The sequence below is a fragment of the Mustelus asterias genome, chromosome 10 (assembly GCF_964213995.1).
Source record: "Mustelus asterias chromosome 10, sMusAst1.hap1.1, whole genome shotgun sequence".
Classification (NCBI taxonomy): domain Eukaryota; kingdom Metazoa; phylum Chordata; class Chondrichthyes; order Carcharhiniformes; family Triakidae; genus Mustelus; species Mustelus asterias.
In genome coordinates this window covers 13423500-13440583 of record NC_135810.1, presented here as the reverse complement: position 1 = coordinate 13440583, position 17084 = coordinate 13423500, and the positions used below count along the sequence as shown (strand labels likewise).

At 46.1% G+C, this 17084-nt stretch overlaps 1 protein-coding gene across 2 annotated transcripts in view; it reads left to right on the top strand.

Annotated features, from left to right (window-relative positions):
* The window catches only part of tbc1d4 (TBC1 domain family, member 4), a 277707-nt gene extending 273346 nt beyond the window's left edge, over positions 1-4361 (top strand). For both annotated transcript variants that reach the window (XM_078221580.1, XM_078221578.1), the window contains one exon: positions 3156-4361. In XM_078221580.1, coding sequence (XP_078077706.1) covers positions 3156-3431 — 276 coding nt within the window. In that variant the 3' untranslated portion in view covers positions 3432-4361. The remainder of the gene's footprint in view (positions 1-3155) is intronic.
* The last annotated feature ends 12723 nt before the right edge of the window (positions 4362-17084 follow it).

The following is a 17084-nucleotide window of genomic DNA, read 5'->3' as shown; positions in this document are numbered from 1 at the left end:
TTGCGCAGAGGATTCATTTGTAAGACATGAAAGTTGTCTGACCCCAGAAAGCCTAATATCACTGGGCTGATGTCGACATATTAGAAGATGTCTAACATTATGCCAATTTAATCTGGTTCAGACGTGGGAACCACAGGAAATAATGAAGTACACTCAAACGTTAGGATTATTTGTCCGGCATTATTAAGTTCACTCAAATTATATCAAAATATACAATGTGAACCTACACTCTGCTGCGTTGAGACTCACAATAAATTGTAATATGAGGCCAGAGAAATATGTACAATCATCTGTGGATGATCAATTTGCCCTTAATTGTAGTTCTCCAGTGACTGACCAAGTTCCTCCTTCCCCATCGTTGTGACATCGATGTTTCTTTAACAATTTATTTTATACCTCAGTTCTAGGGAAGGACAAGATATTAGACTTATGGTGGGAGAGTCAGTGCAGACTCGATGGGCTGAATGGCCTCCTTCTGCACTGTAGGGTTTCTATGGTTCTAATTAGTATTTCTTATTGGAACATATTCGATCCTGAGGGCCCTTTGTTAGGGTAGATATAGGAAGATGTTTCCACTTCTGGGAGAGACTAGAACCAGGAAATACAGCCTAAGGCGAAGGGGCTGAGACGGAGATGAGGAGAAATCCTTTCTCTCAAAGAGTGGCTAGGATGTGGAATTCTCTGCCCCAGAAAGCAGTGGAGGCTGGATCATTGAATTCATTGAGTGAGACAGATTGTTGATGGACAAGGATTACACAGGGCAAAGTGGAGACGCAGCCAGATCAGCCATGATCTTAGTGAATGGAGGAGTGCGCTCGAAGGGCTGAATGGCCTACTCCTGCTCCTAAGCCCTGTGTTCTTACATATTTGTTTTAGGCCAATGGTGTTCACTGAACACAATGGTGTCCAGTGGACACCATTGTGTTCAGTGGACACCATTGGCCTAAAACACAATGGTGTCCGCTGAACACTTTGCTGCGGAAGCCTGCCCACCTCCCCGTGCTCTTAATGCGCCCTCCAGTAAGCTTCCTTCAGTTTTGGCTGCTTGGGGACAATTTGAAGAAGGAGATAAATAATTTGCTGAGCTTTTCATGTCCTCAAGGGTCCAAAAAGCCTCTGAGGCAATGGTTTCCTTGTGAAGTGTACTTGGACTCGTGTGAACTGACGTAGCAGGCAAGTCGCATGTGGTGAGATCTCACAAAAAAAACAGCAGAGTTCAGAGACCACTTAGTTGTGATAGTGCTGGGTAGAGGATGAATGTCGGCCAGAACATGGGGAAAACTCCTTCCTCTACACCCGTCATGTCACAGAAGCTTTTTAGTTGTCTGAAGAGGCAGAAGGAATCTTGTTTTAAGATCTTGCCCAAAGGACAGCAGCTCAGACAGTGCAGCCCTCTCTCAGTACTGTGTTTTAAGATGTAAAAGTGGGATTTTGTTGAAGGTTCTCCTTGGGGGAGGGGGTGCTGGAGCTGCCAGACACCAAGCCTCCTAATCGGAGCATCTGGCAGCAATGAGGGCCTCCCTCGTCCTCCTGGCATGCGGGACCCCTGCCACCCACCATTTTCTGGGTTTGCCTTGAGCTCGTCCTCCAGTCTCTCCTGGTCTGCCTCCTCCCCAGAGGAATAGGCATGGTCCTCCTTCCTAATGTCGCCAGGCTGCTTTTCAAGGTTGTGGAGAGCACAGCGGACCACCATGACGTGGGCGACTCTCTGGGGGCTGTACTTAAGAGCACCACCAGGCAGCAGGACCAATCTGGAGCACGCCATTGCATCGTTCAATGACAGATCGGGTGGCAGCGTAGGCCTGATTGTATCAGGTCTCCGCCTTGGTCTCAGGCCCCTGGACAGGCTTTAATCAGCTAAGACCCCAGCAGGTAACCCTTGTCCCCCATGAGCGATCCCGGCAACCTGGGGTGGTCCTTGAAGACCCCAGGAATATCCGAGGGCCTTGGGAGGAAGCTGTCATGCTATCATACTTGATGCACCTGGGCAGTCAGTGCATGAACTGTTATTTGTAACCCGAAGGAGAGTCAGATGTTAGCCCCCTCCCCTGCCCTCCGGATGTCTACCCCACCTTCTCTCTCTCAGCGATGTACAGCCAATCCCTTGTGCTGGCATGTTTCATCCGGCCGCGATGCGGACCCCTGACACCCCTGACTACTGGCAGCAGCATGTGGCAGATTGGGCTGAGCTCTGTGGCGCTCATATAGATAATAAGGGCGGCTGAGAGAAGGCCCTCATTGAGGAGCGCTTGCACGATGATTTCTGGGTGTACCCTCCTGGATGTCTGGTGCAAACTTGCCTCCAGGAATGGCATGCGGAAAGAACAAAGGACCTCCCTAACTTCCATGTGATTAGACATTACGGTGCTCATAATAGGAAGCACTGTAGAGTGTATGCAGTGTGAAGAGCTGCGTTATTATCTGACAAGCTCCCTTGATCGAGGCAACAGCTGCCAGGCCTGGTGTTGGTAGCTGTTAGTGAGGCCTGGGATGGAATGTCAAAAATAAACTGCAGAGCCCTTCAAGCAGATAGAGAGCAGAGTAACCAGTGCGACATTAGCGGGTTTTGCATTTGGCAACACAGGCAGTCCCTCAGGGACCTCTCAGCAGCAGGGGGGGACGCGGAGAGAGGTAACATCAGTCAGTGTTCTGTCTTTGGATCCTGCTTAAGTGAGTCTGCCAAAGTTCTGTGAATTAGCGAATCTATGACAAAATCTGGGGAAGATTAGATCTGGTTAGATTGTGGTGCCATTCCATCCGTCCCACCCCCATCCGACCCCTCCCCGGTCGAACAGCCGGTCAACCAACAAGGTAAGGCCACATTTGAAATATGGCAACTTAGGAATGGCGCAAAAGGCTACTGGCTGGAACTTTACCACATTGTCTGCCATGGAATCGGAGCGGGCGAGGGTCCGACAACGGAAATCTCCGTTGACCTCGGGCAGGAATTACCGGTCTCGCCCAGCGTGTCTGCGGAACATGAGCAGAGAAATGGAAGGAAATTGGAGGACAGATAAAAATGGGTGAAGGAGGTGCTCGCACTGTTTAGATAGACGTTGGTACACAGGTTGCTACTGCTCTACTCCACTGCCTCTTCTGTTATTTCAGTGTCTCAGTAATAAGCCACTAAGCGTGTTTTATTCTTCGTTCTGCAGGCCACTCGCTTCAAGATACAGAATCTGGAAGCCAGCATTGAAAGCATTTTGAGCAGAGAAAATAAAATGAAGCTCTTGATCCGTACAATGGAGCAGGAAAAACAGACGCACTTAAAGACGATAGACCACATGCGCAAATATTTGCCCCCGGACGCCCTGTCTGACGGGGAGCTTCTGCCAAGGAAGAACTCGGGGCTTTTCTCCTCAAGAAAGCCTGAAGCAATGAACGAGGAACTGGACAGTAGCAAAGTGAAAATAGGAAACAATAAGCCGTGAGGCGGTCAGGGGCAAAAAAACGTAAGGGGAGTGCAGGAGTAGGAGCGCAGAAGCTGTCCTGATAAGGGAAAGTGCATGCTTTACCAGGCTTCTCAGTCACTGATCTACATGGTACGTGGCTCACAGGGAATTGTACGGAGGCCTTTGTAATGTAAGAATGGCAAATTTAGAGAGAGTGGTACCTAAAATGTCCTTTATCTAAAAACAAAACACAACTTTGACACTCCTTCAGCCAAATTATTTGGTGTTTAATACGTTTAGCATCACAGTGGGAGACTGTTGGGTGACCACAGCATCTGCCGTATTACTTTGTGTTATACTTCAGCAAGGGTTGATCATTAAGATGAAAACAAAAACAAGGTGACGGTTCTATGACAATTCTTCTTTTCCTGCCATATTTAGCTACTGGGGCGAGGACGGTAATAAATTTGTCGGAAAATCATGTGGTAAATGTGTGTAAAAAATAAATAAATAAAAAGAATGTATTTTCACGGAACGGCGTGCTTCCAATACGAAACCTGTTTTGATTGTGCCGGATTAACAGTAATCAGAGCAGCTCATTGCTTCACGCCCTAGCGGTGGACCACTGTTGACAAGTGGGATGGTGAGGCATTCCACCAGTTCCTCTTCAGACACCAGCACTTGCGAGGTGCCAAATCCCACCGCTTTCACGTCGGTTGATGTTGCAGATGCGCCACTGAATCGGAACCTCTTCCCCGTGCAACACCACCGGCTGAAGTCCAAAGATGGAGAATATTCTGAGAAAATTGGAACTGAATTTCTCAATTGCCATTTCTTCAACCCATTGAGTTCCACAGTGCTTGATTCTCCACTGTGTCTGTGTGTTTGTTATAAATATTACCGAATCATATCAAATTATGCCTGTATCCGATGTGGGTTCTATAAAACAAAAAAAAAATCTATTCTCTCCTTTGTGGTTTCTGAGGTTATTTGAAATGTCTTCCAGCAGGCTAACTCAAACACGTTCAAATAAATAGAACAGTACAGCACAGAACAGGCCCTTCGGCCCACGATGTTGTGCCGAGCTTTATCTGAAACCAAGATCAAGCTATCCCACTCCCTATCATCCTGGTGTGCTCCATGTGCCTATCCACTAACCACTTAAATGTTCCTAAAGTGTCTGACTCCACTATCACTGCAGGCAGTCCATTCCACACCCCAACCACTCTCTGCGTAAAGAACCTACCTCTGATATCCTTCCGATATCTCCCCCCATGAACCCTATAGTTATGTCCCCTTGTAATAGCTCCATCCACCCGAGGAAATAGTCTTTGAACGTTCACTCTATCTATCCCCTTCATCATTTTATAAACCTCTATTAAGTCTCCCCTCAGCCTCCTCCGCTCCAGAGAGAACAGCCCTAGCTCCCTCAACCTTTCCTCATAAGAACTACCCTCCAAACCAGGCAGCATCCTGGTAAATGCTTTGAAAAGAATTTCAAAGCGCTGATTGCCATGAATGAATATGTAGAGAATGGTCCTTGTCAGCACGGTGGCACAGTGGTTAGCACTGCTGCCTCACAGCGCCAGGTACCAGGGTTCAATTCCCGGCTTGGGTTACTGTACAGTTTACACGTTCTCCCCATGTCTGCGAGGGTTTCCTCCGGGTGCTCCGGTTTCTTCCCACAGTCCAAAAAACGTGCTGGTTAGGTGCATCAGCCATGCTAAATTCTCCCTCAGTGTACCCGAATGGGTGCCAGAGTGTGGCGACTAGGAGATTTTCACAGTAGTTTCACTGCAATGTTAATGTAAGCCTACTTGTGACACTAATAAATAAATAAACTTGTCTTCCCATCTGGTGCACACCCAAAAACGGGTTGTGTTAACATGAATGAGTGGGCGGCACAGTGGTTAGCACTGCTGCCTCACAGCACAAGGGACCTGAGTTCAATTCTGGCCTTGGGTGACTGTGCGGAGTTTGCACGTTCTCCCCGTGTCTGTGTGAGTTTTCTCCGGGTGCTCTGGTTTCCGCCCACAGTCCAAAGATGTGCACGTTAGGTGAATTGGCCATGGCAAATGTGCGATTACAAGGATAGGGAGGGGGAGGGGACCTGGGTAAGATACTCTGTCAGAGAGTGGGTGCAGACTCAATGGGCCAAATGACCTACTTCTGCACTGTAGGGATTCTATGTTCGAGTGCTCATGGTGTAACTGAATAAACCCAGTGTCAAGAGGTACATGTGGTTAGTAGCTGGACATTCCTCAATCAATCTGGAGTTTCCAGAATCATAGAATCTGACAGCACAGAAGGGAGGCCATTTAGCCCTCAGTGTCTGTGCCAGCACTCTGAGACCTGCCCAATTCAGCCACACACTCCAGCTCTTTCCCCTTTGCCCTGTAACTTCTTCCAGGACTAATTTGCACAGTGCATACATTTGTGAACCTGCCTCAAGATGCATGAACCCTCTTGTTGGAGTTACAGGGAATGTTGGAACAGAATGAAGTTAGCCGAGCACAATGCAGGCTGCTTCAGTTCAGGTAGTGAAGATCAATTGTAAAGTCACAGGGCTCTACAAGAAGACATAAGAGCTAGGAGTCGGCAATTCAGCCCCTCGCACCTGCTCCACCATTCAATACGATAATGACTGATCTCATCTTGGCCTCATCTCCACCTTCCAGTCTGCTCCTTACAACGCTTCATCTCGCTAATAATTAAAACCCAACTATCTCCTCAAATTTGTTCAGGGCTCCAGGGTCCACTGAACTCTGGGGGAAGGAACTCCACAGATTCACGACTCTTTGAGAGAAGTAATTCTTCCTTATTTCTGTTTTAAATCTGCCACCTATCAGCCTAAAACTATGGCCTCTCATTCTAGAATGTCCAACAAGGTGAAACATCCACTCTACATCTACCCTGTCAATCCCCTTTCGCATCTACTATACCTCAATTGGATCACCTCTCATTCCTCTAAACTCCAGAGAGTATAGACCTAAACTGCTCAATCCCTGCAGAGGGCAAGTCCTTCATCCCTGGAATCAACTCCTCTACCAATAAGTGTTGCATTTTCACAGAAGTATTGACCATATGCCACTCTAAAATAAATCATTTTAACCATTACTTCACTGTTGTTCAGTTTTGATCAAAGATTGGCCTAATCTCCCAATTCAATGTTATTTTTGTTTTGAGAGAGGAGATAAGGACAAGTGGCTTCCATTGGCAGGAAGTTCAAAAATCAGAGGGGACAGGCTTAACATAATTGGGAAATTGTCAAAATTTGTACTTGACTTGGAAAAAATTTTCAATTTAAATTTCTGTCTCTATACACAGAAGATCACATGGGTTTTTCTCCGGGCAGCCTCGTTGAGAGTTCTTGTGTGCTTGTCTCCAGGCAGATCCCATAGGCAGTCACGTCCCTTTCTTCAAACTGCTGCGTTTCGCCTTGAATCAAAGGAGGCTGTGTAAAACATAGCCACCTTATCTTCTGTGATGGATCACACTGATCCAGAGAACAATGTGGGAGAGACATCAATATCAGTAAGGAAGAATTTAGTTCAGATTTATTTTGTGTATTAGAATATATAGAAAAATTAAGAGTAGCTGAATGGAGAATCTAGGAGCTCGAACCTGAAGCAGATGGATAAACTGAATCCTATTGTGAATGTATTTTCTGCTGCTATAGTGGAAGTATTTGCTGAGATTGAGGAAGTATCTGTCAAACTGAAGGTGAGTTCACTTCAAGTGGAGACAATGGGTGACAGAGAGTTATACATACCATCTTACAAATGCTGAAAGTTGGCTTGATGAAGCTCAATGTCAGCAGGGGAATGCCTGGAGATATCATGGGGATTCTTGTGACTGTCACGTCACACCAGTAAAAATAATTGGACAGTGAATACTGTATTTCTTTAAAAAAGAGAACAACATTGAATAATGGACATTGCTCCCTCACAAAATGGACTCTGGAAATTCAGGTGACTTATGTTGTGGTTTCTGGACAGACAGATCCGAGAAGTTACTTCAAATGAAAATGTGTTTCCCGTGTGCTAATTGACTACTCCTCGACATTTCAATGGAAGAGATTTACAGGACAGTGGCTATTAGACATGTCAGCCCCATGAAGGTGGGATGTCAAATAAAGTCTTTCAGTAAACTCATCATAACATGAATGTTGATGGGCTGGACGGCATGGTGGCACAGTGGTGAGCACTGCTGTCTCACAGCGCCAGGTTCAATTCTGGCCTCGGTCACTGTGTGGAGTTTGCATATTTTCCCCGTGTCTGCATGGGTTTCCTCCGGGTGCTCCGGTTTCCTCCCATAGTCCAGAGATGTGTGGGTTAGGTTGATTGGCCACGCTAAATTGACCCGAGTGTCGGGGGGATTAGCAGAGTAAATGTGTGGGGTTATGGGAATAGGGCTTGGGTGGTCGGTACAGGCTCGATGGGCCAAATGGCCTCCTTCTGTACTGTAGGGATTCTATGAATATCAATCATCCCCCTTTGTGTATCTAGCACAGTGGCTCCAACCCATTGTATGGATAATTGAAGACATTGACATGTCCTTCACATGACCAAACTGGCTGGAAAGAGGTCAATATTTTACCAATCCAGAAGGAAGCCAGCAATGCAGTCTGGGGCTAACACCTCAGAGGAAGAGATCACCCAGCTAAAAGCAGTCACCCCTGAAAGTGAAAAGGGGTTCATTTGTTTTAGCTGCAAGATTATAACTACCGGACCTTGGCCACAATTTTGTCTGAAATAGTCAGAAACCCCCTGTGGTGAACCACTGTAACTACATGTATATGCCTGGACACACCCATGCTGCACCTGGCCCGAGACTCCTCCCTTTCCACCTGAGACTCCTCCCTTTCCACCCAGAGTGGGGTATAAAGGTGATGGTTCCTCCTCCCCGCCTCAGTCTGGACCAGGTCAGCTACAAGGGTGTGCTCCTGTTCTCTGTGAATAAAAGCCTGTTAATTTCATTCACTCACCGGAGTCTTCGTATCGTAATTGATAGTGCATCACCCCCAACCTTCACTTGTCTTTAAGGAACCAAAAGAGAATCCTTCAGGCCAGCAACAGTTTTCCAACCTCCATTTACGGACTAGTTAATCAAGTGATTTTCTTGTTATTCTGTTAAGGAATCTAAGTGCATGTTGCATCTCCAGAAATCATCCTTTTGCGTGTGTGAGAGTGTGTATGTGTGTGTGCGTATGTCTGCGTGTTTGGGGAGTGGATGTTTGTTGCATATGTTTCCAGTGTTGTGAAAATAAACATTTATCCTGTTTTTGATTTAATCTTGCATGAAAGCCTATTTGTGCCTGTTCTTTAATGTCACAGCACTCAAAAGTGTTAAAACAATCCTCATCTGTTGCAGTCAGTTAAGAGGTGAGAATAGGGGAAATTATCCCACATCTCTCCTTGTTCATAACGTTCGGCTTGAAGGTCCGATCTGACAACATGCAGGCTATTTGCTTTCAGTTTGACAGATGGTCATGGACCCCATCGACAACATCCATCCCATTCGATTATTAGGTGTTGGATGGTGGGACATTTGGGGTTCCAGAAACACTCCAAGTACAACTAGTGAACCCTGATGTATAAGTCCTCTTTGAAAAGGGCTACTATGTCGCAGAACTACTTTGAAAGTGCTTGTCCCCTCCTCCTCCCCCCAAAATCCCTCCTGGCTCTGGATGCTGGTGAGAAAGAATTCTGCACATGCAGCCTCCGCTGCTTGACACTAGGTGAGCAGGGTGGTATTTCTATCTGCAGGATGCAAGACGGTTCTTCATAGAGGGGTTTGCTGACAGTGGAAGCAGTACGATATAAAGAGGAGAGCAGTGGAAGTGAGGAGGAGAGATATTGATGCTGTGTGGGGTAAAACATGAAGTGCTGATGGAAATATCTGATGCGGCTCACTTCTTGAGGGAAAAACTACGAATCGGGACACTTGAACTATTTCCGAGACATCGGAATGTCTTAATGTAAAACCGCTACTGTCCTGGCAAAACCGGGAAGTCTGGTCACGATGTACACAGACAATGTTTCTTCTTGTGAGGAAGAGCACAGCTAGAGGCCCTCAGTATAATATAGTCAAGAAGAAATCTAATAGGGAATTCAGAAGAAACTTCTTTACCCAGAGAGGGGTGAAAATGTAGCAGTCATTACTGATAGAGTCGTGCCTTAAAGTAAAAGTTAGGTAAGTACATGAAGGAGAATAGAGGGCTATAATGATATCTTCAGATAAGGAAAGTTGGCCATGTTGCTTGGTTGCAGCATAAAAGTTGGTAATTTAAGGTAATTTTTTCGCAGCCAGGTCCCCACTGTGCTGGGGAAGGGAGCAGAACCCCTCTATAAAGGATAAAGGAGCAGCGCTCCAAAAACTCATGATTCCAAATAAACCTGTTGGACTTTAACCTGGTGTGAGACTTCTTACTGTGCCCACCCCAGTCCAACTCCACATCATGGCTACGATCGATCTCACACCTTTGTCGGGAAGGTCGGGGGAGGGATGGGGGTGGAAGGGTGATCGCAAGGGGGCAGATTGGAGTCTTAGAGGACAGGTTCAGGATGGAAAGAGGTCCACCAAATTTCATCGGGCCATACGTCAAAAGGGGGCTTCTGATGAAGATGCAAACCCTCACCATGCCCAAGATCGAACTTAGTTCAACCGTGGCTTTCCTGTCCAATCTACCATAAGCCCCTCAGCCTAAAACTTAAGGCTGATTGGGAAAAGGCCCCTGAGTGGCCATTAAATGGCCATTTATAAAGACCTTAATTGGGGCATGGGTAGGCTTCCTGTTCGAAGCCTTGCCCCCACCACCCCCCCCCCCCCCCCCCCCACCCCCTCACCCCCCCCCCTCCACTGTACAATGGTGACCAAGTCAGGTCAGGCAGGATCCCAAATGGAATCCCAACCATGTAATTTAACACTTCACATTAAAATCTCTGGACATGGGAGGGTGGTGGAGGGGATGGCGGGGGGGGGGGGGGGGGGGGGGAGGGGGCGCAGGGGTGCGGTGGGGGTGCAGCTGTGGAGGAGCATTTTGCAGAAGTGCAAAATGTTGACCTGTTCCTTTATAGCTAGACAATTTGCATGTGACTGCCTGGCCATGAATTGTTCCTTTTCGAGGATTAATATATCAATGCTTCGAGCCATCCATTCATCTCTCCTTAAAATGATAAGGAAGTTAGTCCATTGATCAGTACTTCTCTGCTCACTGTAGAATAATGAATAAATGTGCTGTGTTAAACACTACTTTAAATTAGTCGATAAATCATTAATGTATGAATTATGTTCCCTCAGTAAATGCATACGTAAATGATTGCTTAATAAGTCACTACCTCCAAGTACGTCTCTTTGTAAATCATTAATTACTCTCATTTCATTTATTTCCGATATCCTTTCCGGCAGGTTTGTGTTACAATTGCCTGTTACCTCTGCTTAGATTTCCTTCAACTTTCTGTTCAGTATCCCTGTACTTCCAGTTCCTTCCCTATTGCAACCATCAACTCTACCTTCTTTAAGTAGCAAACTCCTATTGAATCATCACCTTTATGTATCTGCTGAATTCAGACTGTCTCTTGCATTCTTGATTGACTTGTTTCCTTATCCTGTCCTTCATTTATCCATTTCCTAAAGTTTTCCCCTTCCCTTTCCACATCAGATTTCTGCTATCTTCTCTATACTCACTGATTCATTGTTGGTCTCAAGTTATTATACTACTGGTTTCATGCACTTCCTCCCTAACCTTTATTCATCTCGCCATTCCATGTTCCCACTTCTTAGGCTTTGGTATTCATAGCTCTTCCTCTCACTTAGTCCTGCCTCTCAGCGCCAGGGACCCAGGTTCGATTCTGGCCTTGGTTCACTGTCTGTGTGGAGTTTGCACATTCTCCTTGTGTCTGTATGGGTTTCCTCCGGGTGCTCTGGTTTCCTCCCATAGTCCAAAGATGTACGAGTTAGGTGGATTGGAAATGCTAGATTTCCCCTCAGTGCCCCAAGACGAATAGGTTAGGGGGATTACAGGGTAATTACGTGGGGTTATAGGGATAGAGCCGGGTGGGATTGTTGTCAGAGAGTCAGTGCAGACTCGATGGGCCGAATGGCTGCCTTCTGCACTGTAGGGATTCTATTCCAACACCTATCCCGTGTCCTGCCACATCCAATTGATTCTGGGAGAATGGGGAAATTGGGGCTGCACACACACAGAATCAGTTAGCAGCTTAGGCCTGGAATAAAGGAAGAGAGCTCTGCAAATGCTCAGCTGCTCTGAGAGCTTCAGCGGGAAGAGAAACAGAGCTAACGGTTCAAATCAATGACCCTTCTTCAGGTCTGAGGGGCAAACGGGCTAGCAGAGGGCTTGTGTTTTAGAGGCTCCCTCGCTCCTCCAGGGTCAACTAAAAAAAAGGAGAAGTTTCATGGGCCCTGTTCTTGAGCGACCTTGATTTGCATGTTCCACAGAATTCCTACAGTTCAGAAGGAGGCCATTCGACCCATTGAGTCTGCACCGACTCTAGGACAGGGCTTCTCACCCAGGACCACAACCCTCCCCCCCTCACCACCCTAGCCCCTTATCCCCACATGTCTACCCCGTTAATCCACCTAAACCCTACACGCCTTAGGACACTAAGAGGCAATTTCGCATGGACAATCCACCCAACTTGCACATCTTTGGACTGTGGGAGGAAACTGGAGTACCTGGAGGAAACCCACGCAGGCACGGGGGGAACGTGCAAACTCCAAGCAGGCAATCACCCGAGGCTGCAATCGAACCCAGGTCCCTGGCGTTGTGAGGCAGCAATGCTAACAAAAATGTTAAAGTGCTCAAACATAGGATTACATCGAACCTAGAGCATAAAACACAGAAACAGGCCATTTGGCCCCACCAGTCCATGTTGGTGTTCTTGCTCCATTTGAGCCACAACTCAATATATATATGAGGAATGAGCCCCATCTTTCCTCATATATCATCGTGACCCTCTATTCCATTCTTCCTCACAAGCACCCAACCACTTCAACCATTCCCTGTGGTAGTGAGCTCCATGTTCTCACCACTCTCAAAGTAGGGAAGTTTCTTCTCTATTCCCTGTTGGATTCCTTGGTCACTGTCCTACATTGATGACCGATAGTTATGTTTCAAGTCCAGATAACCCTTTGTCAAAGCTTAAATTCATGAAGACCTGGTGTAGTTGTTGAGGTAGCTGCCCCAGAGCCTATCCTCTTTGGGTACACACCTTAATAATAAACCAAACATTATAAGAAGTCTCACACACCAGGTTAAAGTCCAAAGGTTTATTTGGAATCAGGAGCTTTTGGAGCGCTGCTCCTTCATCAGGTGAGTGGAGAGGTAGGTTCACAAACACAGCATATATACAGATAGAGACACAATAGCAAGATAATGCTTGGAGTGTGAATCTGTACAGGTAATCACATCTTTACAGGTACAGATAGTGCGAGTGGTGAGAGGGATAATCACAGGTTAAAGAGGTGTGCATTGTCTCAAGCCAGGACAGTTAGTAGAATTTTGCAAGCCCAGACCAATTGGTGGGGGTTGCAGATAGTGTGACATGAACCCAAGATCCTGGTTGAGGCCATCCTCATGCATGCGTAACTTGGCTATCAGTTTCTGCTCGGTGATTCTGCGTTGTCGTGTGCCTTGAAGGCCGCCTTGGAGAATACTTACCCGAAGATTGGAGGCTGAATGCCCTTGACTGCTGAAGTGTTCCCCGACTGGAAGGGAACCAAACATTGACAAAGAAGGTCACTGATGGAATCCATTGTTAATTGCTCATGGTGCTCAACAAATCTCTTCAACAATAACTTTGCGCTGCTTAATTTGCTCCGGCTTTTCCCACAGGCTGTGCAGAAATTTGTTTCTTGCCTGTGGACACAGGTTAATGAAGAATTCTGCTGAAGATCTCTTTTTTTATTCATTCATGGGACATGGGAAACACTGGCTGGCCAGCATTTATTGCCCATCCTTAGTTGAGAGTCAACCACATTGCTGTGGCTCTGGAGTTACATGTTGGCCAGACCAGGTAAGGATGGCAGATTTCCTTCCCTAAAGGATACTAGTGAACCAGATGGGTTTTTCCAACAACCGACAATGGTTTCATGGTCGTCAGTAGATTCTTAATTCCAGGTATATTTTTATTGAATTCAAAATCCACCATCTGCCGTGGCGGGATTCGAACCCGGGTCCCCGGAACATTAGCTGAGTCTCTGGATTAAGTGTCTCGCAATAATGCTAGCCCATCGCCTTCCCTGCATGTCTTATGCATGCCCTTGGTTAACATGTATCACAGGCAAGTTTGCTCAGGTAGCTTTTATCTACCAGGGCTCTCCAACAAAATTGGTTTTACTTTGAGGAGTGATTGAGCTATATTCAGCTACATACTATTAATTCCATTGTTACATTCAGTGGTAAGATGGTGCGGGTGCATTAGGTAGAAATGTACTTATTTTTAAAACAATTCAAATTTTTATCTGCCTCTTATTTCTCTTGTGGATAAAAGTTATGAGACGAGCACACATGGGAAATGAATTATACGTTGACCTTGCGGGCACGGCATCAATTCAATCTGTCATGTCTTGTCATTTAATTGACTTTTATTTCAACAGAGGTAGCACGTTCTGCACATTACCCTTAATATTTATAATTCCTGCGACCACTCAGATGAATTAATTTAACAAGTCAAGGCTAATAAGACTCTAAAGGATGGTACTATTCACTACATGTAGTACAAGGTTGCAACTGTCAATCATTTTACTGTGCCAAAGGCCCAACTGTATCCCGCCTGACAGCCTCCATCAGGAAGGAAGCAGTGGAAGATGTAGAAATGCCAGTTTAATGATAGATGAACTTTTCGGAATTTTACTGGTATCTTTTAGCCCTTTCCATTGCTATTTTTCCCAGACAGAATATATACACTCTGATAATTGGCACTTGTAAGTAATTTAAGACGAATGTGGAAATTGTTTGCAGTGCTGAATATTATCAGTTTGCAAAAATCTGTAATTATGTTGCTGACACATTGCAGGCTCCACATGTACAACATGTCACAGCTCTCAATAGAAATAAAGGTTTGTGCCCATGTTTATGCCATAACGGTTTCTAAAAGTAAAGTATTAGTGTCACAAGTAGGCTTACATTAACACTGCAATTAAGTTACTGTGAAAATCCCCTAGTCGCCATACTCCGGTGCCTGTTTGGGTGCACTTTGGGAGAATTTAGCAAGGCCAATGCACCTAACCAGCACGTCTTTCGGAGGAAACCGGAGCACCTGGAGGAAACCCATGCAAACTCTATACAGACAGTGACCCAAGCTGGGAATCGAACCCGGGTCTCTGGCGCTGTGAGGCAGCAGTGCTAGCCATTCTGCCTCCCGTAATAAGCTTTTGTATCATGCTGACTTAGTGCCCCACAAGCACTTGTGGCATGTTGGCACAGTGGTAGCACTGATGCCCCATAACTCCAGAGGCCTTGGTTCAATACTGGCCTGGGGTGACTGTTCTCCCCGTGTCTGTGTCGGTTTCCTCCGGGTGTTCCAGTTTCCTCCCACACTCCAAAGATGTGTAGGTTAGATGGATTAACCATGGGAAATGTTTGGGGTTATAGGAATAGGGCGGGAGAGAGGGCCTGTGTCTGAGATACTCTTTCAGAGAGTCGGTGCAGAGTTGATGGGCCGAATGACCTCTATTCTATCATACTTCATTATGTTATCCACCGAGTCACAAGATTCCAGGCTCAAGTCCGACTCAAAGGGGTCGATCACAAACATTTATGCTGACAATCCATTGCAGTATTGAGGGTGTGCTGCACTATCGAATGTGCCATCTTTCGGATGAGATACTAAACTCCATCTGCCTGCTTGGATGGATGTAAAAGATTGCATGGCACTGTTTTGAAGAAGAGCAGGTGTTGCCCCTGGCATCCTGGCCAACATTTATCCCTCAATCAACATCACAAAATCAGGTTACCTAGCCGTTATTGCATCAGTGCGGGTTTGCTTTGCCCAAGTTGATTTTTGTGATTCATACACTGCAATAGCATTTACCTTTCAAAGCTTAACTGGCACGTAGTGTCCTTGGATGCCTCTCATCCGGTTCTGGTGATTCATCAACTTCAAACACAACCAGCTTCTCTAATATGTCCTCCTTGTAAATATTTAGCCTTCCCAATGTCTCACCTACCTCCTCTTTTACTATGTCAAGTAAAGAACAAACTAAGCAATAGTGAGACTGAATAAAGACAAAAGGAAACAATTGGGGGTTAGGGAAGAGACACCCATTAAGGGGCGGCACGGTAGCACAGTGGTTAGCACTGCTGCTTCACAGCTCCAGGGTCCCGGGTTCGATTCCCGGCTCGGGTCACTGTCTGTGTGGAGTTTGCACATTCTCCTCGTGTCTGCGTGGGTTTCCTCCGGGTGCTCCGGTTTCCTCCCACAGTCCAAAGACGTGCGGGTTAGGTTGATTGGCCAGGTTAAAAATTGCCCCTTAGAGTCCTGGGATGCATAGGTTAGAGGGATTAGCGGGTAAATATGTGGGGGTAGGGCCTGGGTGGGATTGTGGTCGGTGCAGACTCGATGGGCCGAATGGCCTCCTTCTGCACTGTAGGGTTTCTATGATTCTATGAAGTGTGGAAGTTAAAATGCTCAGATTTTAAAAACAATCATGCCTTCTCTGTAGCAGCTTGTGAGAATGTTATTAGTTGCAGACCTTCAAGGGAGCCTGTCTTGCTTTAGACTAATCTTTTCTTGCCTCGGCCTCAAAACATTCTGCTTTTTGACCTTTACCGGAGGGTGAACAAGACCAGATTTTTTCCATAACAAATACCAAAGGCGAGATATGGGGATATGTTATGCAAATGAAGGATTAGCAGAAGTCAATTTTTCATCTGATGAGAAAGGTTGAAAAGCCAGGATTTAATTGGCGAATATGTCTGTCAATGAAGGTTGTGAACAAAATGCTTGTTCCTGATTTGCTGTAATTGACTATAACTGAGGAGTTGTTTCTCTGTAACGTCAGAACCACTCCAGCCATTTTGATGGAAGGAGGGGAGTTCTCCTTGTGCACAAGTAATTAAAGACCTTGCATTGGATGCATGGTGTCTAGTGCTGTTTGTATTAAGATTATTATGAGGAATATAAAGAGGAACTAAAAAATTAAGTGATCGGGGAACATAAAACAAAATAGCACAATATTTTATAAGCATGTCAATTTGAAAAAAAGAAGGCTGTGTTGAGATTAGGACCATTAAAGGATTGATAGGACAATGCTGGGTATTATCAGGTAATGGTACAGAAATGGCAGGACTATTAAATAATTGTTCTGAATGGGCACACCTCAGAAAACTACTTTTATTTAGAAGATGCATTCTTTAGATATGTAATCATAGACATGTTTGCAGCACAGTGGCACAGTGGTTAGTACTGCTGCCTCACAGCACCAGGGATCCGGGTTCAATCCCGACCTCGGGTCACTGTCTGTGTGGAGTTTGCACATTCTCCCCGTGTCTGCGTGGGTTTCCTCCGGGTGCTCTGGTTTCCTCCCACAGTCCAAAGATGTGCGGGTTAGGTTGATTGGCCATGCTAATTTGACCCGAGTGTCAGGGGGATTGGCAGGGTAAATATGTGGGGTTACGGGAATAGGGCCTGGGTGGGATTGTGGTTGGTGCAGACTCAATGGGCCGAA